This window comes from Bos indicus, chromosome 11, assembly GCF_029378745.1.
Source record: "Bos indicus isolate NIAB-ARS_2022 breed Sahiwal x Tharparkar chromosome 11, NIAB-ARS_B.indTharparkar_mat_pri_1.0, whole genome shotgun sequence".
NCBI classification, from domain to species: Eukaryota; Metazoa; Chordata; class Mammalia; order Artiodactyla; family Bovidae; genus Bos; species Bos indicus.
In genome coordinates, this window is record NC_091770.1 from 13,595,140 (window position 1) to 13,618,038 (window position 22,899).

The 22,899-nt window shown below is 48.3% G+C and overlaps 1 protein-coding gene across 1 annotated transcript in view; it reads left to right on the plus strand.

The window, feature by feature from the left end:
* The window catches only part of ADD2 (adducin 2), a 125,613-nt gene that overhangs the window by 47,673 nt on the left and 55,041 nt on the right, over positions 1-22,899 (plus strand). The window contains exons 2-3 of the mRNA XM_019969959.2: positions 15,896-16,013; positions 22,103-22,319. Coding sequence (XP_019825518.2) covers positions 22,137-22,319 — 183 coding nt within the window. The 5' untranslated portion in view covers positions 15,896-16,013; positions 22,103-22,136. The remainder of the gene's footprint in view (positions 1-15,895; positions 16,014-22,102; positions 22,320-22,899) is intronic.

Below are 22,899 nucleotides of genomic sequence, written 5' to 3' on the forward strand. Positions count from 1 at the left end.
GAGCACGGCTGTGGCTCTAGAGGGGACTAAGTAACCCGAAACCCTTTGTAAAACTCCAGATCTCTCGTTTCCTGACCGCAAGGCCGGGAGCATGTGGAGCATGGCAACTTTTCCCACTGATCTGTGCTTTTCTGCCTGCTGCCCTCAGGCCTCACACACTCTCCTCGCCCAACACGAGACCTTCAAACCCACTGACGATGTTCAAGGGCTTACCTCTCATTCTCTCCCCACCTCTCCTGCTTTACAAAGCCCAGAGAACCAAGGAGGCAGGCTCTGACGCTCAGGGAGGGGAGGCCCGTGGGGAGGGAAGAGCTGGGGACACTCACGCATTAGTCATTTTTGTCCTGACTCGTATTCAGAGATGAGCAATAGCTGGAAAAGACAAATGAGAGGTCCTGGAGCTGAGAAGAGGGCGAGAATAGAAAGGCCTTGGCTAGGGGAAGAGGAGAGGCCGGCCTGAGTCAGGCTGCAGAGGCAGCAGCACCTGTGCCGGGCTGGGGCAGGAGGGCAGGCCTGTCTGTCAGGCTGGGCTGGGCCTTTCATATGGGAGGAGCAGGGAGGTGATTCCTTGGTGCCAGACTGAGGAGCTTGAAAGCCAAGATGACCTTCTGCTGCTGTCCAGAAAGAAATGGCATAGAGTCACACTGCTGTCCCCAGCCTACGGCAGACGTCGGAAACCAGTCCTCATGTTCTTTCTGACTGAAGGCAGAAGGGGATTCAAGCTCTACAAGCAGCGTCACTGATCCATCACTGTTGGTATGTGACATAGAGCCTGGGGACTGTCTGGCTGTGGACAGGAGACATGGATGGTTCCTGTGAAGCATTTTAGACATGCAACCATGGGTGTGGGCTGGATGGAAGGAGTGAGCACTGAAAAGAGAGCTAAGTGGGGAGATGAATATGTTGAGATTTCTGGCCAAAGGACATCTGTGTCTTCTGCCCATTCCTACATTGGCCTTGGTGGGCCAGCGTTTTTTGTTTTCATTTGTAAACCTAGGCTTTTTTAATGGGGTAAAGCTCCTCCACTCCCACCCTTATCCTGGGCACCCATGCAACGGCCTCTCCTCTCTGTCTCTATCAAACTGAACTTCTAGTTACCCAGTCACATAAGAGCTCAGACTAGGTTCCAGGTACATTCTCATCTTTTTTGGACCATGTGTTTTTCACTCTATAAAAACATTAGGGCAAAAGTACTGAAGCAGAAGTCTCCATCGAGCTCATTGAAATTAGAAAACTGGGATTCTGTCGTCATAGTTTCCATTCTCCCAGGAATTGTTTTGGGCTCTTTGTATGACAGGGCTAAGGAAACCTTTCTTCTTCTTTTTCATCCAAAAGAATGAGACCACTTCTTGGTTGACGCTGTTAGAGAGTGATGGACTGGAATAGTCAGAAGCCATTAGCACTGGCCTGGTGAGCTGTTGTTCCATTTAGAAGCATCGACTGAGCCCAGGGAGACATCCCACCAGAGTTCAATGACTTGCATCCACTCTTTATCCTGCAGCTGAAAGCTAGGCTCCTCCACTCCCACAATGGTCCTGCATGGTGACTGATTGCATCTATAAATTCCAAACTTTTGTTCTGGGGGTCCCCCTTGCCAACATGGTGCTGTTGATGACAATACGCTCTTGTACCCTTGTTTCTCAAAGTAGGGTAGCATCAGCCTCACCTGAGAGCTTCTGAGAAATACACAATCTGGAGGCTTCACTCCATACCTACTGACTGAATCAGAATCTGCAGGTTAGCAAGACCCTTGGGCAATGTGTATGCACATTAGGGTGGGGGAAGCCTGAAACTGCTCAGGGAGGTTGGAAATGTGAGCTCAAGGGGTCAGCAGGGCTGCACTCCTCCCAGAGCTCTAAAGGAGAATCTTCTCAGTCCTCTTTCAGCTTCTGGTGGCTTCTGGCATTCCTTGCCTCATGGCTGCCTCACTCTGATCTCTGCTTCCTGTCAACACATGGCTTGTGAAGACAGTTGTGATGGGGCTCAGGGCCCACCAGGATAACTCAGGATGATTTCATCTTAAGATTCTCAGTTTAAGTACATCAGTAAAGATCCATCTTCCAAATAAGATCTTATTTGCAGGTTCTGGGTATTAGGGCATGAACATATTTTTTGAGGGGAGGGGGCCACTCTTCAACCCACGACAGACCCCCTTAGAACAGTCCCAGGCAGCAAGCTTCCAGCCCCTTGCCGTAGCTCACCCTCTGCTGCTGGTCCAGCCTGGTGTTCTGATTTACCTATACTGCTGAACACTGCCAAACAGTACCAGCATTATTGATGCCTTTCCTATGACAGACCTTGCCCTACATATTTTACATGGATGAATCCATTTGACTGTAACAACCCCTCAGGGCTGCAACTGCAATTACCACCCCTATTTTATAGATTAGGAAACTGAGGCACAGAGTAGTTTAGGAACTCACCTAAGCTCTCACAGCTGGAAGAGTTGAACTTGGGCTACAAACCCAGCAGTCTGTCCTGGAATCTGTGCTCATCACAATATACTTCACCATTCAGAAGCATTATTAAGTGCTTCTGAAACTATGGAAGGTTCAAGAGGTGGCAGAGAGAGATGGTACCAGGTCCCACATTTCAGGGAGGCAGAGCACAAAGAAGGCCAAGATACAGTGTGAGCTTTCCTGCTCCCACCCCACAGTGCCTGGAGGTTGGGGCCCCCCAGTTGTTGGTGCCTGGAGGATGGGGAGCGCATTTTACTGTTCAGTGAGTGACTGAAACAGTGCGTCCCATCTGTGTCAAAGGAGCACTGCATAGCCACGGCCAGGGACATTGCTTGGGCAGGGACTGGCAGGGACTCTATCCATGGACCTGCCAAGGAGGGATGCTCAGATCTCTAGAGGGGACAGAATTGAGCGCTGCAACTCTGAGATGGAGCTCCAAGTCCAGAAGACCCGAAGCAAAGTCAAAGAGCCCAGCGGGGAGAACCACAAGGGAGATGTCACTAGGCCGCCTCCTGGTGTGCTCAGGGGAGCATCCCAGGCAGCACACAGCCCGACTTGAGCTCCAGAAGGCCCATGTGCACGGAGTATGTTTGTGGGAGGCAGGGTGCACAGAGGCATATGTGCCTGGACAGGTGCATGGTTTCACTAGGATGCTGGCAGCTGAGCCATGCTCCGAATACCTTGTGAAAAGGCCCCCCAGAATGCAGGTGAGATATTTCTCGTGAGATAAGTACTGCTACGGCCACCACTTAGAGATGAGGCATACAATGCCCAGGGTCTCATGGCTGCTCTGTCCCTCACCCCTCAGCATAGTATGGGCTCTGGAATGGCAGGCTCATGGTAGGGCAGTGCTGAGTACAGTGCTTGAACATAGCAGTCACTTAAATATATAAAACCAGTCAATCCTAAAGGAAATGAGCCCTGAACATTCATTGGAAGGACTGATGCTGAAGCTTCAATAGTTTGGCCACCTGATGTGAAGAGCTGACACATTGGAAAAGACCCTGATGCTGGGAAAGACTGAAGGAGGAGGAGAAGGGGGCCACAGAGGACGAGATGGGGCATCACCAACTCAATGGACATGTGTTGAGCAAACTCCGGGAGATAGTGAAGGACAGGGAAGCCTAGTGTGCTGCAGTCCATGGGGTCACAAACAGCTGGAGACGCTTCCACAAACCAATAGTGGAAGCTCCAGATGAGCAGCTCAGAGGGAAAAGTGGAGCCCATCATTTACAAATGCACCAGCCCCAAATCCACTTGTTTCCTTAGTATAGAAATTCAGCATCAGACATAACCTGCCTAATTTTATTAAGCTCAGTCTCACAGATTCTTTGGCGTTCAAAAGCGGAGACATTACTTTGCCAACAAAGGTCCATCTAGTCCAGGCTATGGTTTTTCCTGTGGTCATGTATGGATGTAAGAGTTGGACTGTGAAGAAGGCTGAGCGCCGAAGAATTGATGCTTTTGAACTGTGGTGTTGCAGAAGACTCTTGAGAGTCCCTTGGACTGCAAGGAGATCCAACCAATCCATTCTGAAGGAGATCAGCCCTGGGATTTCTTTGAAAGGAATGATGCTAAAGCTGAAACTCCAATACTTCGGCCACCTCATGTGAAGAGTTGACTCATTGGAAAAGACTCTGATGCTGGGAGGGATTGGGGGCAGGAGGAGAAGGGGATGACAGAGGATGAGATGGCTGGATGGCATCATTGACTTGATGGATGTGAGTCTGAGTGAACTCCGGGAGTTGGTGATGGACAGGGAGGCCTGGCGTGTGCGGTTCATGGGGTCGCAAAGAGTCAGACATGACTGAGCGACTGAACTGAACTGAACTGAGAACATCTGATGGGGCAGTCAGCCCAGATGTACACTTGCTGGAAGATGGAATCCAGACTGTGATTTAAAGACGCAGTTGTTACACTGTCATGGACCACAAGAGGACTCATTGACTAGCAAGCATGTAACATTTATTGAGTGACCACTTATTATCTACCAGGCCCTGTGCAAAGCCTATGCTTACATATATTGTCTCATATGCTCCTCCTCCGAGGTACTCTTCCTCTCTCCATCTTACAGATGAAGAAACTGAGGTTGAGAGAAACTAGTAACAGCTGGAGAGATGCAGAGCTTGAATTCGATTTTGGTCCCTTAATGCTCTCCAGAGCCTGGATCTTCAGCCACAATGCTGCACGGTGGAGCCAATTTCCTGGGCTTTTCATGTATTAAGATGGCGTTAGGCGGCGCTAGTGGTAAAGAACCCACCTGCCAACGCAGGAGATGTAGATTCGATCCCTGGGTGAGAAAGATACCCTGGAGGAGGAAATGGCAGCCCACTCTAGTATTCTTGCCTGGAGAATCCCATGGACAGAGAAGTCTGGAGAGCTATAGTCCATGGGGTCGCAGAGAGTCAGACACGACTGAAGTGACTTAGCACAGCCCAGCACGAACTCCATTTGAGTTAAGTTCCCATCTCACCCTATCCCCACTCCCCTTAATAGTTCTTCATTTTCTCTCTGCTTATTTTAACTCTCTCTACTGCCAACATTGAGAAGGAGGCCAGGCAGACCCCAAGGCCGATCTGGGGGGGTTCTTAGAGTGAGGATACGGGGCCGGTCGAGCACACGCTGTGTGCTAGTTCCTCTGGAGAGCACTTCCAGCCATGGTGGTTTTCACTGGCTCAGTGAGTCAGAAATTCAGGTGGATCTATTTCCATTCTGTTTCATCTTGATGTCTTTTATGTTTGGTCTTCTCATTCTAGTCTGGCCCTGCCTTATGATAATATGGTCCTGTTCCACAGAGGAGGAAGATGCCTCCTCAGCAGATCATGGGTGTGCGCTGATTGGGAGCCGGGCATGTCAATCTGCCTCGCTCCATAGATCCTGGTCAGTAGTGTACCTGCCAGAAGCTGACAACCTCGTCTGCTGATAAGCCTTGATTCAAAGTGTCAAGGGGCTCTCCCAAAGCCCCATGGCCTATTTCTCTTGCCTCATCCCTTGGCTTCCCGATTTGGTGGACAACCTGTCACCCCCATGTGAAGGGCAATCTCAAAGTTGGTGACACTGACTTCTAAGATGGGTTCTCATACTTCATCAATTCTAATGCACACATTTTCTCCCCACATTTCAACATCTCATATTGGGATATGTGCTCCGATTAATGATGGCAAAATTATAACTAGCAGTGGTTTTCTTGGTAATATTTAAAATAAGCATGTGTCAATTAACAATGATATCCTAGATCTGGAGAAATGCAGCGTTACCAATGTTTATTTTTACCTCTCAGTATAAAATCGATACCTGCACTTCTGTCTCTCTGCCTTCACTTCTGAGGCCTGTATCAAAAGTCTTCCTTGGGCTTGCTGTGTGACTAGCCTCTCATGTCATTTCTTTAAGCAGGAAACGTCCTGGAAGTAGGCTGGCTTGAGTTGCCGGAATCTGATAGCCCTCAAATTGTTGTCCTGAAGTTTACCTTTCATTTCCTCCTTCCTAAATTTTATCAAGAGTTTTACAAACTCTCAGGAAGTTATTAAGTGGAGGGTCATGTTTTAAGAAGTGTAGGTTCACTTGTTTGTTTCTTCGAGTCTGATGTTAAGAGACTAGGATCATCTGCCTAGAAATGAGCTTGATTGAACTTCATTAAATTTTCTGTAAAAAGAGCACCCATTTTATAACTGGATGTGAGATTGAGCTGGTTTTCTTGATAGTCATCCTTGTATATCTCTGATCTTAAGTGGACTGATTATTGAGGTAGCTTTTATGGCCAGCTCAGTGCAGAAGTTGCCTGAAGGTAATATAAGTCACTGTTAATTATGTGTGTACCATATTTGGTTTCCAGAAATCTGGCTTCCTGATAACCTTTTGCTAAAAGCTGGTTCCACTGTAGGTTGGATCTTAGGAGACTTGATTTCACCTTATTTAAGAATAAAGGAAAAGAAAAACAATTAAATGTATTTTGAGAAAAGACACTGCAGAGAAGATAAATGATCTGGAAGACTCAAAAGAAGTACTTATCTCATAATAATCTGCTGTAGGAACCAGAAGAAAAGTGACAGAAAACTATTTAGTAGCCCTGTATGTATGTATGTGTTAGTTGCTCAGTCATGTCCAACTCTGCAATCCCACGGATGGTAGCCTGCCAGACTCCTCTGTCCGTGGAATTCTCCACGCAAGAATACTGGAGTGGGTAGCCATTCCCTTCTCCAGGGGATCTTCCCAACCCTAGTAGCCTTAAAATAGTTCAAAAAGGCATGGCTTCCTAGAAACAGGAGGGGGCAGTCATAGGAGAAGATAGACTAAGATGAGAAGGTCAGAGGTGAAATGGAGATACAGTAAGAAAAGTGTGCAAAAGATAAAATGTTCAATGTGGGAATTAGAATTCACACTATTTTGCTGAATTAAAATTAGTAAAATTGGAGATGATGATAATAATGACAAACATTCAGAATGGCAGGAAAATAGCAGTAAGGAAATTAGTGAGAAAAAAAAATATGAGAAAAAAATTAGAGAGCAAAAATTCAACGTATGGGTAACTGCTGATCTCAAAGGAGACACTCAAGTGAAATGGAAGAAACAACCATAGAGCTAATAGAAGACAGTCAACCCTGTGCTAAAGAAAACATGTTTTTCAGGTTGGGCTACCTGCTACTGTAACCACCACCTCAGCCTCCCTGATCCAGTGCTCAGTGGGCTGCCTTCAGTGACACCCCACCGCCTTCCGTCTGGTGGCTGCATCACCCTCAAAGGTCCCAGAGCTTCCACCGGATCCTCCGCCTCCAGCAGGGCGGCAAGGAAGGAGAGAGTGTGGACAGGGCAGTTCTGCTCTTAACTGTCTGGGCAACAGGTGATGCAAGTCACTTCTGCTTAATCTCATTGGCTGACATCTCATTGGCCCTATTCAGAGGGAAGGCAGGTAGGAAAGGTGGGTCCCAGGAAGAAAAGGAAGTGAGTTTGGTGAGTACATGGCATTGTTCCTGACACATGGATATGCAGACACACATACAAATATGTACAGAGGTTTAAACAGCTCTTTCCTTAATTGTGATAAAATCCATACCATACAGGAGCATAGGGAGGATCGTAGAGAGGAGTGGAAAGTCAAACCAACGTGCCTGCTATTTTTTTCTGTCTTGTTTCTGACACACTGTGACATTGTGAGCCTGACTGCTCAGCCTTTGGGCTGTCTTTGATACATGTTCCAGGGGCGGTAGTTTCCCCACATGAGCCTTTGGACCCTGTCACAATTTGGCACGTTCCTTGTAGTTCCTGCCATCCCTCTTTCTGGGCTTAGTGACTCTCCTCTCCCTCCCAAACCAGCAAGTCCCATGTCCCGTTGAATCTGTGGACTTCTATAGCTTCCTCAGTCTGGAGAGGGGAGGGATGGTGTCAGATCCCCCTTTAGTCCTAGATGCAAGGTGTTCTTATCATTTCCTCTTGTGCTCTCTAAGTGAAAAAAATAAAACCAACAAAACCAATTTTTAAAGCCCAACATAACAGTCTTGACCTTAATATGCTAAAGGAGTATCTATTTCTACCTCTGTGGCCAAGAAAATAGCTTATTAGACTAGAAGGACACAGCATCCAATATCTGTTCCCTGGACTTCTTGGCTGGAGGTGGAGTTGGGGCTAAGGGTATTCTTGCCACATGAAGGATAAATACTCTCAGATTAGGTCCCAAAGCAGAACCAACCGTTTTATGTTCAAACTTGACCAAGGTGAAACCTTTCAAAATATAGCTCTGTTGGTTTTTAGGTACAGTCTGGCCTGAAGAAAACATGACCACTTACAAGTTCCCTGTGACTGGATTCCAGGACAACCTGAGGTGTGAAACAGTGAATCAGAGGACGTGTCAGTCAGTTCAATTAGACAGGCTTTTATCCACAAAATATACAAGTTTGGCACCTCCTCACCGAAGGAAGGAACTGCATATTTGAAGGCTGAGCACAGCCATCCTGCTAGTTCAGGACTGTCTCTGCATCACTGGGGTTTCCTGAACCCCTTTTCTTTCCCTTCAGTGAAGGCATGAAGCCCACATGGTTTTGTGATGGTGGCAGAGGTATCTGGCAAAGGGGTTAAAGCTCATGCTGGAGCCTTGAGACTGGGACCTCCCTGGAACCCCACAGTTCACTAGCTTGTTTGGAGCACTGCCCTCACCCCCACACACAGTGTTGAAATGCTCTCTCTGTGCATGTCTCAGGAACGCCATGATCCCCAGTAGCTCTGTGACTGATCAAGTGAAAAGCAGGATGAAGGGCCCTTCACCATGGCACTGATGAGAAGGGCTGGGCACAGCCCCAATACCTATCTGGGTTTAACAGCTCCAATTTTTTGGATCAAATAATGTCTTCCTTCTGAGGGTGCAGCAGTCAGGGGGTTAAAGGACTCCTGCGGCCAAGGGGGTTTCTGGAGATGGACAGAGGGAGACACTTCCTCTTTTCTTCTTTGATACTCTTTTCATCCTAAATGGTTAATCCCTTACCTAGAACTGTGGAAAATTCAGAAGTAGGTGAAGAAGCTGATGATAAGCCTCAGCCATAATCCCATCACCCAGGGGCATGAGCTTTTTCTTTATCTGAACCGACCAGGCAGGGTGTGGTCCCATCTCTCACTCAACTGTCTCCATTTACTGTGCAAAGTAACAGCAGCAAAGCCTTGACCAGCTCCTCCCTCACTTCTGGAAGCTTCATTCAGGGATCGGTGAGTTTGGGCTCTGACTTCACGTCTCAGGCTTGAAGTAAATGCCCTGCTGTCCTTGTCTGGAGCTGACTCATGGGGCTGGGAGCCTGGGGCTTTAGAGGCACCCCCACCCAGGGGGTGGCCATGCCTGTGGCAGACTTTGAAGCAGATGGGAAAGGACCACTTGTCGTGTCTTTCCGCCGTGGGCTCGGGGTGCGGGTGATACCGACTGTCTGCTCCTGTCTGGAGACAGGAGACAGGTACCCGCCTCCCTTTGTGCGCACAGGGCTTAAACAGATATGAGCAGAAAGTCAGACAACTTGAGCATTCTCTTCTAGACCTTCTGTTCCTTTTATAGCTACAAGGAACAACCCACAGAAATGTGATTTCATACTCCAGTGGTTACATTTACCTGATCTTCAGTGGGACAGAGACAAAAATGACCTGTGACAGGGAGCGCCTTTCAGGACTGTGATCCCTGGCTGCTCTCCGAGGAGGGCGAATCCCAGCAGAGTCTTTGCTGAGTAGGCTCCAGAGTGTGAGGGTGCAAACTGAAGATGCCCAGAGGGAGCTCCAGGGCTCCCCTGAGAGGGGAACTGAGGGGGTCCTGGGGTGGGGGTGGGGCAGGGGTGGAGCTACTGAAGGGAAGGGGTGGGGGGGACAAGGGGGGCTGCTGAGCTGAGGGTGTCTATTCCCTTCTCTTCTGTCTCCCCACAATCCGTGTTATATTGTGGAGTTGGCTTTGTTAGAGCTGCAACCAACTGCTGGAATTCTGTCTCAAAATAGGCAGGAAGAATGGCTGTCAGAGAGGTCTAGCCATTTGGATTACATAACAAGAGAATATGTTATTTTAGAGGAGACAGCTTAGTTGCTAGGGTGCCTGCCACACATGCCCCATTATCACTCAGCACCATACTCTGAAATGGGCTGCTCAGGGGTAGGTCTCCCCACAGTGTTCCGAGCTCCCCTGGGCCCTTACTTACCTCTGGGACCCCAGGGCCTGGGCAGTGTTAACGCCTAATTCACTGCTAGTGGAGTTTCAGTTCAACTAATATCTATTAAGCATCTACCTGACACCAGCCCTACAGCAACACAAAGAGTAGAGACATGTCAAAGACACAGGCCCTGCCTGCTAGGAGGTCCTGGTGATAGACTGTTGCTGTCGGATTGTAAGTGGAATGAATGAGGAGCATAATGGTGATGGGAGTGTAAGGGACAGGGGTGTGGAGGGAAGGCTTCCGGGAAGAGCAGGCAATCTGAGCTGAAAGGAAATGGCAAAGAAGAAAGAGTGCTCCAGGCAGAGACCAGCAAGGACAAAGGTGGGGACTGGCTGAGTGCCTTCCGGGTCCTGGGAACAGTCGCTGGAGCATGAGCGATAGTCTGGGAGGGAGGGGGCAGGCGCTGGGAGGCCCAGGGGGCTTTGTGAAGGAGCTAAGAGGGACCTCGTTCTGTGGGGGGCAGTCCTCAAAGAAGGGAGTGGCCAGAGACAGAAAGGCCTGATCCTTGGTCTTCTGGTGGGGAATGGGTGGGCTTCAATTTCCAACATGAAGAATGCATTTGGTTTGAAAAAGCAAATTCAGAATTAAATTTTTTTGTTTGATAAATATAAAAAGGAGAGCTGTCATTTTTGGAATACAATCTAAATTTGACTAAATTTTGGCTAGAGGAGCAGAAATTAGGGGAAAAAAAGTTGCAAGAACACTGCATCGATGGCGGGGAGCCATGGATGGGCTGGGGGTGGGGAGGGGGATGCAGGGCAGTGGGTCAGATTTGCATTTTTAGAACAGTGACTCTCGCTACTGATTGGATGGGGTGTATGAGAAAGGAAAGACTAGGCCGAGATCATGAATGCGATCCTTTGCAGCCAAAGATGGAGAAGCTCTATCCAGTCAGCAAAAACAAAACCAGGAGCCAACTGACTCAGATCATGAACTCCTTATTGCCAAATTTAGACATAAATTGAAAAAAGTAGGGAACACCACTAGACCATTCAGGTATGACCTAAATTAAATCCCTTATGATTATACAGTGGAAGTGAGAAATAGATTCAAGGGATTAGATCTGATAGACATAGTGCCTGAAGAACTATGGTCGGAGGTTTGTGACATTGTACAGAAGGCAGTGATCAAGACCATCCCAAGAAAAAGAAATGCAAAAAGGCAAAATGGTTGTCTGAAGAAGCCTTACAAATAGCTGTGAAAACAAGAGAAGCAAAAGGCAAAGGAGAAAAGGAAAGATATACCCATTTGATGCAGAGTTCCAAAGAATAGCAAGGAGAGATAAGAAAGCCTTCCTCAGTGATCAATGCAAAGAAATAGAGGAAAACAATAGAATGGGAAAGACTAGAGATCTCTTCAAGAAAATTAGAGATACCAAGGGAACATTTCATGCAAAGATGGGCACAATAAAGGACAGATATAATATGGACCTAACAGAAGCAGAAGATATTAAGAAGAGGTGGCAAGAATACACAGAAGAACTATACAAAAAAGATCTTCATGACCCAGATAATCACGATGGTGTGATCACTCACCTAGAGCCAGACATCCTGGAAAGTGAAGTCAAAAGGGCCTTAGGAAGCATCACTATGAACAAAGCTAGTGGAGGTAATGGAATTCCAATTGAGCTCTTTCAAATCCTAAAAGATGATGCTGTGAAAGTGCTGCACTCAATATGCCAGCAAATTTGGAAAATGCATCAGTGACCAAAGGACTGGAAAAGGTCAGTTTTCATTCCAGTCCCAAAGAAAAGCAATGCCAAAGAATGCTCAAACTTTCACACAATTGCACTCATCTCACATGCTAGCAAAGTAATGCTCAAAATCATCCAAGCCAGGCTTCAACAGTATGTGAACTGAGAACTTCCAGATGTTCAAGCTGGATTTAGAAAAGGCAAGGGAACCAGAGATCAAATTGCCAACATGTGTTGGATCATTGAAAAAGCAAGAGCGTTGCAGAAAAACATCTACTTCTGCATTATTGACTATGCCAAAGCCTTTGACTGTGTGGATGACAACAAACTGTGGAAAATCCTGAAAGAGATGGGAATACCAGACCACCTGACCTGCCTCCTGAGAAATCTGTATGCAGGTCAAGAAGCAACAGTTAGAAGTGGACATGGTACAACAGACTGGTTCCAAATCGGGAAAGCAGTATGAAAATGCTGCATATTATCACCCTGCTTATTTAACTTATATGCAGAGTACATCATGAGAGATGCCAGTCTGGATGAAGCACAAGCTGGAATCAACATTGCCAGGAGAAATATCAATAGCCTCAGATATGCAGATGACACCACCCTTATGGCAGAAAGTGAAGAAGAACTAAAAAGCCTCTTGATGAAAGTGAAAGAGGAGAGTGAAAAAGTTGGCTTAAAACTCAACATTCAGAAAATTAAGATCATGGCATCAGGTCCCATCACTTCACAGCAAATAGATGGGGAAACAATGGAAACAGTGAGAGACTTTATTTTTTTGGGCTCCAAAATCACTGCAGATGGTGACTGCAGCCATGAAATTAAAAGATGCTTGCTCCTTGGAAGAAAACCTATGACCAACCTAGACAGCATATTCAAAAGCAGAGACATTACTTTGCCAACAAAGGTTCATCTAGTCAAAGCTATGGTTTTTCCAGTAGTCATGTATGGATGTGAGAGTTGTGCGATGAAGAATTGATGCTTTTGAACTGTGGTGTTGGAGAAGACTCTTGAGAGTCCCTTGAACAGCAAGGAGATCCAACCAGTCCATCCTAAAGGCAATCAGTCCTGAATATTCACTGGAAGGACTGATGCTGAAGCTGAAGCTCCACTCTTTTGGCCACCTGATGCAAAGAACTGACTCATTTGTAAAGATCCTAATGCTAGGAAAGATTAAAGGCAGGAGAAGAAGGGGACAACAGAGCATGAGATGGTTGGATGGCATCACCGGCTCGATGGACATGAGTTGGAGTAAGCTCCAAGAGTTGGTGATGGACAGGGAAGCCTGGTGTGCTGCAGTTCATGGGGTCACAAAGAATCGGACGTGACTGAGTGACTGAACTGAACTGAATTGCTGAATGCAATGGGGATGACACTGGCTTGATTCAAGGTGTGGTGCTCTGGGTGGGAAAATATTTAGGACATAAAACCAGAGAATCTGGTGACAGTAGGGAAACAGGGCATGAAGAGGGAGGAGTCAAGGCTGCCTTCTGGGGCCCTTGGTGGGTGGCCAGCTGGGTGGGGGGCAGGGAGGGGATGCTGGCTGGAGGAGGGAGGCTCTGGTGCAGGGCTGGCTAGAGTATTGGTCCATTTAGACAGGTCATTTTCAAGGTGGCTGTGGGACGTCTGGGGGTGGGGTGGACAGTCTAGTGAGCAGCCAGCTAGGGCTGAAATCCAGTTTCCTAACTTGTTCTGCCTCCCAGCTGGCTTGGCTACACCCTGAGAGTAGGGAGCAGGTGACCCTGGGGTGGGGGTGGGGGGTGGGGTGGGGGCGGCTTCCCAGGAGGTGTCAGGCCTTCTCACTACATGGGGTACTCCTTGCTTAGCTCTTCCCACGGGGCCTGGGTGAGCTTGGCCTTTGAAGCACATGCTGCGGAAGCCAAAGGCTGATTGGAGTGGATCGTGACCCTCTCTCTGAGCTGTGACAGCGGGCACATCTCAGAGTGTTCTGTCTGCGAGACCAGGGTCCCCTGAAGCCCAGCTCTGCCTCAGGAGTTGGACTCTCCTGAGTGGCCCTGGCATCAGACCTCTTCCTCTTCATTTTCCCTCATTGAGACTTGCTGATCGGGTACCTGTCCTGGCCCCGCCCAGCCTGACTCTGCAAGCAGAGATCTGACAGGTTTCATAACACAGGAGAATGTTTAAAATAATGCATTTGCCTATAATACCTCTCAGGGCTATTTTCATTGTAATCAAGGGTTAATACTATACCCTCAGGAATGGAGCTCTAATAGTGGAATATCAACACTGATGGAGATAGGATGGGTATTAGTCAGTGTTCAGTGTATACTTATCTGTGGGACAGATGTCTCTCTCCTTACATGAATGGAGCAGGTCCCTTTGGGTGACATTAATTCTCTCTGTGGACACAAGTAATAGCTCAGACTCTGAAAATCCACGCCTTAGCAGGGATGGGCAACCTCATCTCTGTGCCAGGGGCTGCTGGTGAAGGGGAGGAAGCTGGCACGTCACGTAAGACAAGCTGGCCGCAGGACTGGTCTTAAGGCAGGTCAGTGGCCGCCCACAGGAAGGAGCACGTTCAGAGGTATATCAGCAAACCCCAGTAGGCAGGGCTCCCACATTTGTTAGGCCATGCATGGAAGTGGCATTAAGTTCTGGCAGTGACCCTGTTTTCTAGCTAAAAATAAGACCCATGGTTAGGAGACCTGCAGCTGGCAGCTGGACGTGCAGAGCATAGAGAAGAGCTCTTGGAAACAACTGTCAAGACCCCAACTAGAGGGGTAAGCATCAGGGGCCTTCTCAGCACTGGAATGCTGAGCACTGGGGTGCTCGGACAGACTGAGCGAGCAGTGGTGCCTCAGGGGTCACTCAGCATCCCGGACTCCCTCGGGCACATCAGACCTCCCAAGATGAATTCTCCTTGCCCCCTCTTTGGTGAGAGTAGTCTTTCCAAATGCTCCTTTCCTGGCTGATGAGACAGGACCGGCAGGCCATCACAGGTCCTCAGACCATGGGTGGAAGTGGATCTGGGGGTGGGGATGACGCCCACTCTGGGTGAGGTAACCACCTCTGGGTCCAAACAACAGACACCCAAGTTAAAAAAAAAAAAACAAAAACCTATCACTTAAAAAAAAAGTATATTGATGATTAACCCTTTGATGACCTCGATCTTCAGGATTTTTGGATTAGTAACTAGGATTTTTGGATCAGTAACTTGCCATTGTTTATAAGACATTAACTATTTTACATTCCTCCTTCAGTAGTTACTTCATGACCTGTTACTTAGATATTAGCTGGGGCCTTTCTTCCCCTTGAACTCTAGGTGACATTGGCTTAAATCCACCAATTCATGGTCTGTGCAACTTCAAAACCCTCCCACTTTCCCAGGGTGTGATATTCTTCAAACCTCTTCTGCTTCTTCGGGCTGCATCCAAAAATCAGTCACACCAGCACGTGTGGGTTTAGGAGCTGTTAGTGAAGTATCTGGGGGAGTGGGTTGTCAGGAAGGGGTTAATCCCTTCCAGCCCAGCTGTGTGTGCACTTCTGGGCTTGCTTGGAGTTCCACCTTCAACTCCCTCCACCATGCAGAGCAGCCACTCTCCCCTGTGGCCCCTTGGTGGTAGTAGGTACTTGTGTGCTTAGTCATGTCTGACTCTTTTCGGCCCCATGGGCTGTAGCCTCCCAGGCTCCTCTATGCATGGGATTTCCCAGGCAAGAATACTGAAGGGGGTTGCCATTTCCTTCTCCAGGGGATCCTCCCAACCCAGGGATTGAATCTGCATCTCTGGAGTCTTCTACATTGGCAGGCAGATTCTTTACCAGCTAAGCCTCTGGGAAAGCCTGGGGATCCTTGGCCAACATTCAGCAAAGGGATTTTTCCAACAACTCTCTTTGAAAGGAATTTTGATCCCAATTGTAAAGATAATGAAGCTTTCTTTACCTGTGTGTAGACAGAATTTGATTTTAAAATAAAAATTCACCTTCAGTTCATTTTCAAGAATTCCCCAACAGTTCTTAAAATAAACCAGCTCCTAATGGTGCTGCAAAAACAGGGCAAAGAGTTGTGGTGGAACAGAAAACACCCTGAAATCTGTTGTGTTTTTTTTTTCCAGTTTCTACCTGGATGTTTGAGATCCTATAGATGTGGTCATCGAGCCGGGCAGTGGAGCAGAGCGTGCAGACTGAGTGCTGAGAAGAGGCAGCCTGGGCTAAGGCTGCTCCGGCCTCCTGGTAATCAGTCAGTGGTGATGGGGAGGCGGAAGGGGTGAGACGCAGTTTTTGGTTGGGTCCATCTCACCAGGATGAGCTTCCAGACACTCGGGTCATTGCCATGAACTCCCCTGATCCCACTGACTCAAGAGCGACCATGTGCACCTAGAGATTATCATACTAAGTAAAGGAAGTCAGAAAAAGGCAAATACCATATGATATCACTTATACGTGGAATCTAAAATATGGCACATATGAACCTGTCTACAAAACAGAAACAGACCCACAGACACAGAGATCAGGCTTGTGGTTGCTAAGGAAGTGAGGGTTGGGGGAGAAGGGTGGACTGGGAATTTGGGGTTGGTAGATGCAAGCTATTATGTATAGACTCGGTAAACGACAAGGTCCTACTGTATAGCAAAGGGAACTCTATCCAGTCTCCTGGGATAAACCATAATGGAAACGAATATTGAGAAAATCATGCAAATATGTCTAAAACTGAGTCACTTTGCTGTACAGTGCAGATTGGCACAGCAATCGTCAACAATACTTCAACAACAAAAAAAGAGCCATCATGGCATCAGAAGGACCTCTGAGGTCACTGGTCCCACCCCAACAGGGCAGAAGCCCCTCTACAACATCCTGTGGTTACCCTGGCTCCAAGGAGAGACCTCACCACCTAACGAGGAAGCCTGTCCGGTCTTCTCCTTACTGAGAATCTCCTGCTGGTGGAAATTTCACCCTCGCACCCTTAGCTAGAATCTGCCTGCCTGCAATAACCACTTGGTTTCCTGGTTCTGGCCCCCCGAGGTTCTCAGGAATCACCTTGATCCCTCTTCCACATGGCAGTCCAGCAGATATTTGGAGAGGAGGAACACAGAATCTGGGGCCAGAGACAGGCCTGGTTGAAATCCCGACTCCACTGTGTGATCTTTAGCAAGTTAGTTAACCTCTCTGATTCAGTCTTTTTATCTGTAAAGCAGGGACAATGTCTATCTCATAGAGTTGTCCTGGAAATGAAAATAATTCACAAATCAAGGTTGCTTGTTTCATCACCAATTCTCTGACACCAACAGGATGTCCTACGATTCAACTCAATTCTGACACTACCCTGAGTTAAAAGGGAACATAAGAAAAAGCAAGGTCATGGACAAGACTCTGCCCACTTCAGAGGTGAGCTGCAGGTGTGGTCCTCTGACCACCTGCACTTCTGACCGACTTGACTATAAATTTGAGGGTTCTCACAACCTCTCTCTCGGTTTCTATGATTCCCTAGAATAGTTCACTGAAGTCGCTGAAAGTTCTTGCAACCGCAACTGCAGTTTTATTATAGAAGATCTAACTCAGGAATAGCTAAAAGAAAGAGCACAGAGTCTGGGGGATGAGGACATGGTGAAGAGCTTCCACGTCTGCTCCTTGTGGGATCTGTCAGCACCCAGCCCAGAAATGTGCTCACCAGCCAGGAAGCTCCCCCAGACCTCGCTGTCCAGGGTTCTTTAATGGGGGTGTGCATTACTGGTAGGCAAAAATTGATTTAGTCATTTGCCACTTGATTGAAAGCAATCTCCAGTGCCTTTCCTCTCCTCCTCCTGTGGTTGGGATGGGGCTGAGTTCCAATCCCTTAATTATATGCACGGTCTTTCTCAGTGGCCAGTCCCTCCCTTGAAATGTCTAATTGCCCAGCATGTCACCTCATTTGCATTTTTATGCTCAGGCTTGGTGAGAGGGGCTCATTATGACCAACAAAACACTCCTAATGCGTTTTGGACATTTTAGAAATCCCACGTGCCAAGAACTGGAGCCAGAGGCCCTATATACTCTTTACGATGCCACTCCTGGCTCTGTACGCGCCAGCCTTCTGTGGTCTTCAGCACCCTGCTTACATTCTTTTATTGTGCTCTCCAGGTTTACACGTTCCCACTATCTGGTCAGAGTGAAAAGCGTTCTCATCAGTCTTTTTCTGGTTTTTCTTTTTGTTAATGTAACTTGAGATTGAATTAGTTTGGGGACTAAAACATATAATTACAATTATTTCGCATGCACCTGTTTACAATTGAATCATAAGCCTCTCATTACTCATGTTTCTCATGCTATGATGATTCTAGCCCCTAAAGGACACATAATAAGCGCTAATAGCACTTACTCGGCACCAGGCACTGTTTGAACTACTTCATATGCATTAACTCACCCAGTCTGCACGACAACCTAAGGAGGAGTTAAATAGTTGCAATCTCTGTTTAACAGATGGGGAACTGAGGCACAGAGAGGTAGGTAACTTGCCCAAGATCACACAGCTAAAAAAGGGCATAGCTGAGATTTGAATACATGGTCTGGTTCCAGAGTCCTGCTTTTAACCACTAAGTTCTGCTGCCCACAGCTTTGATCACCTCCCAACATTTTGGGAAGGGAAGGAAGGAGCACAGAAGGATGCCTCTGGCTCCTGCTGTCATGGTAAGGGAGTCAGGGTTTCATTTCCTCCCCTGCCCACCGGAGCAGCCCTATGGGACTGGACTCTAACAAGTGAAGGCCGGCCTAGGGGCTCCTGTCCATCGGGCCCTGAATGTTTTGATTCCTCATGCTTTGTGGGAGACAGCTACTTCAGAGACTTCACAGATCAATTCCCGGAAAATCCAGATACTCCAAAAGGAAGGGAGAGGACCAGCCTTTTCCTGCCTGGATGAAAAGGATTTAGGCCAGGAAGGTTCAGTACCAGGTGGTACCAGTCCCAGAGAAGCTGACAGTTCAGACACATCCGGAGCTGGGGTGACTTGGTGTTACAAGGAACACAAGGATCTCCATGCCCACATCCAGTGTACCCACTGAGGGATTGTCTGCTGCTATTTTAAAAATAGCATCATGGGACTTCCCTGGTGGTCCAGTGGCTAAGACTCTGTGCTTCCAGTGCAGGAAGCCCAGGTTCAATCCCTGGACAGGGAACTAGATCTCACGTGCCTCACCTAAGAGTTCACTTGCTGCAACTAAGATCCACAGTAACCAAAATAATAAATAAATATTAAAAAAAAATAACATCAAAGATTTGGGGCTGTGAAGGTGCCAAAGAGAATGAAAATGGAGAGGCGTGTGTATGTGGGGCAAGGCCTCTGGAAGAACTTTGGTCTGCTGCAGAGTTTGCCCAGGAGAATCTGGGTGGTGACCCCAAGTCTGCATGCCTCCGATGCATTCCCATGATGTTTGACCTTGTGCTCTCTTCTTACTCCCCAAGTTCCAGAGATGAGGCTTGCTGGGAGCACGAAGCGGGTGAAGTATTCTTAACTGAACCCATGTGCATGGGATTGACTTGAAACCACAAGGCAGTCATCAGTAGGTCATGTGTGTTCTTTGCAGATGTTTCTCTTTTGGCATTTGGCTTGAGGAAGAGGCACTGGGGAGATGTGGGTAGAAGGTCTTGCTCCAGGAAACCTAGATCCTCCATCCTTCTGCCTTTTTCTACATTAGTCTGTTTCTCTCCATAAAGTGTTAGAGCTGGATGGGGCCCCAAGGTCCATTCTGTTCGTTCCCCCATTTAAGGATGGACAAAATGAGATCCAAAGAGGGAAATTACTTACCTGAGTCCATGAACAAGGGAATGTCATAACTTGGGCAGCACTGCAGGCTTCTAGTCTGGAGCTAATTCAGCCCGAAACATCCCCGACAGACTTCATCACTCTACTGAGATGAAGAATCTGGCTTTAAATGTCACTGAGTACAACCTCAAACATTCTCGCAACCTGCCAAATATGTTTCAAAATGTCTCTTTAGAGAATGTTTGTTTTGGGCTTCCACTCCCAGGCCACTCGTTCCTCCCGCCTCCATCTCATCGACATGGCTGGTAAGGATGGTGCTAACTGGGGGAGATCTGTTGAGGGCTTTCACAAGGAGCTGACTAGTGACAGTTAAGACCAGAGGTCATGGCTTTGTAGACTTGCAAAAGTGCGTTATGGTGGCATTTGGACCACTCTTGCTGCCCAGGTCAAGAGTATGGTGGTAGATGATAGAGTGGCAGGAAGGGGCCTGGACAGCCATAGGAAGTGGTGCATAACACTAGCGTTAGAGGCTTTGTGCCATCTTGGCATGCTTGCTAGAAATGGTAAGTTCCTGGAATGAATTTTTTTTTAAAGTCTCTCAGTTGTGTCTGACTCTGCAACCCAAGGACTATACAGTCCATGGAATTCTCCAGGCCAGAATACTGGAGTGGGTGGTTCCTACTAGAGATTCCTTCTCCAGGGAATCTTCCTAACCCAGGGATCGAACTCAGGTCTCCCACATTGCAGGCGGATTCTTTGCAAGCTAAGCCACCAGGGAAGCCCTGGAATGAATGCCTTCTGTTATACACCACAACCACAAGCATTTATCTGTGGTATTTCAACCATGGCTGCCCATTAGAATCACCCAGAGAACTTAAAAAAAAAAAATCCTGAAATCCAGGTCATACCCAAGATCAATAATATTAAAATCTCTGATATCAGTATTTTTCAAAGTTCTCCAGGAGATTCCAATGTGCACCCAAGCTTGAGAACCCCAAGGGTTCAGAGCTTCAGCTGACCCTTGAAGGACCTTGTCCATGTGTCTTCCCTTGGACTTGCTATTTGCCTTCCCCAAAGAACAAGAATGCAAATAACAATAATATCAGTCAATCACCTGAGTGTTCTGGGCTGATGGGATGGGCTCCCACTTACTTGTCTTGCCTAGTGTGCCCCTGCCTGTCCTACTTGGAAGAACTGTAAGGTAGAGGGTAAAGTGCTGACAGAAGATGGAAGAAGTCGCAGACTTCTCATAGACAACAAGAATATGCTATCTGGTTGTCAACAAGGTCTGTTCCATAATGAGCTGCTGACTGGAATGAAGGCTAAGGCTTTGGCTAACAGGATGAGCCTAGAGGGCAGAGCAGATCAGGTCTGGGGAGGCCAGGAGCTGCTTTGAGAGAACAATGGCAGTTCCACGTCCTTCTGGAAGGGAGTCCCCAGAGGCAAAGGGAAGGAGGGGCAGATTAAGGATGAAAGCCAAGTACCCTGAGCTCAGATAAAGCACTTTTGTTGGTATCTTCCTATTTGCCTTCAAAAACTAGTCACTGTTCAGTCAAGGCACTTGCCTTCTTTTGCTGAGAAGGGGCTCAGCCACCTGGGAGAAGGCTGAGGCTCTGTAAGCCCCCACACCCTCCAGATGTTGAAGGAGCATGATAACCTAGCAGCACTGACACAAAGGGAGACTGGTGGCCACAGTCCCACAGCTGGGAAGCCAAGGCTGAGCAGCAGCCTGCTTCTTCAGCAGGACTCCAATATGGCCATAAGGACATTCATTCACTCACCATTCAGGCATTTTTAAAAGCCTGCTTGAATGGAAAAAATAAGTGACTCGTTCGCAGCCCAACCTTCCAAGGACGGCCCTAGTTCTCGCTCCAGGTCTAGATACTCAGGCCTCTGGGCAGCCGGGCATATGGTGCCATTCAATCAGTGTTCACTGTTTCACTATTTCTCAATATTCATTTACTGGGGTTTAGAGAAACTCATTTTCCACTAACAAAAACTGCACACCTCTTTTCAATTCATGATAAGAAATGATTCTCCAGTGAGACACGTTTTACAGAAACAGATTCACAATATATCTTTTCCCGAGGCGGGAGCAAAGTCGAAGTTGGGGGGCGGGGGGGTGGGAAGCAGCGCTCAGCCTGTTAGAAGCTACCCGTTCTCTTTTCAGTTTCGTGGATTTCCCACCGCATGTTTTTTAGGAGGCTTCTTAGAGGGCTTACATTTTAGATCAAGTACGAACTTGCAGTGAATAGCTTTACACTGTGTGGATAAGCAGCACAAAATGCCCCCAAAGCTTTGCAGGTCGAGGTCGCACTGGGGGACCAGTCTACCTGAACCAAGCCCCGTGGGTCAGGCAGGGAAGGGCTGGGGAGCCGGAGCCAGTGACAGACAGACCTTCACTTAGTCGGACGATGCATCAGCGCCCCCTACAGGCCGGCAGCCGCGGCGCCCTGCCTGCCAACCCGCCTCCCGGCTCACACTCTCCTGGGAATAGCCTCATTCCCACTCCCCACCCCTAATCCAAGCCCTCCGGCCTAGGAAGCGTGCACCCCGACTGGGAGCATCCTCCTTTCTTCTCGGCAGGGGTCCAGGAGGGGACTGCAAACCCACGAGGACGATGAGTGAAGAGACCGTCCCCGAGGCCGCCTCCCCGCCGCCCGCGCAGGGGCAGCAGTACTTCGACCGCTTCTCTGAGGACGACCCCGAGTACCTGCGCCTTCGCAGCCGCGCGGCCGACCTGCGGCAGGACTTCAACCTGATGGAGCAGAAGAAGCGCGTCACCATGATCCTGCAGAGCCCGGTGAGTGGGGGTCTGACCCCCGTGGGCGGGGGAGGAGGAAGGAGGCCAGAGGAGGGCGGGGAAGGGGTGCGGAGGACGCCGATGCACCCGGTGAACCCGAAAGAGAAATTGCTCCTCTTCCGCTTGCTCAGAGACGGAACAGGTTTCAGCTCTGAGCAAGATGCTCTGGCTGTGTGGGTGTTTGAGTATCTCTGGCGGATGGCAAATCCTGGCTTATGTGCAGTTTATGGCTTGTGTTTGACTCCCTGGTGGGGAAGGTGGATCTGAGAAGCAGGAGCCCTACTTCAGTTCCTCGTGCCCCTTCTGAGCCTCACTTTCCAGTCTTCCTGTCCCTTTTCACCGAAAACTCTTAACAATTCGGGTAAACCAGGGGCCAGCGAGAGGTGCCACGTGGGAGGTCTGGGGCTCCTTTTTCTGCACACCGCCAAGAACTCTGTCCTGGCAAATAAGGCTTTGACATACCAAGGCAGGAGTGAAGTGCGCCTGAAAGCCCCAGGAGGCGGGGAATAGAGAGCAGAGGGGCAAGTCCGGGTCACCCAGCCCTGGCCAGAGTCTTGAGGTCAGTTGGCACCTGCCTGGC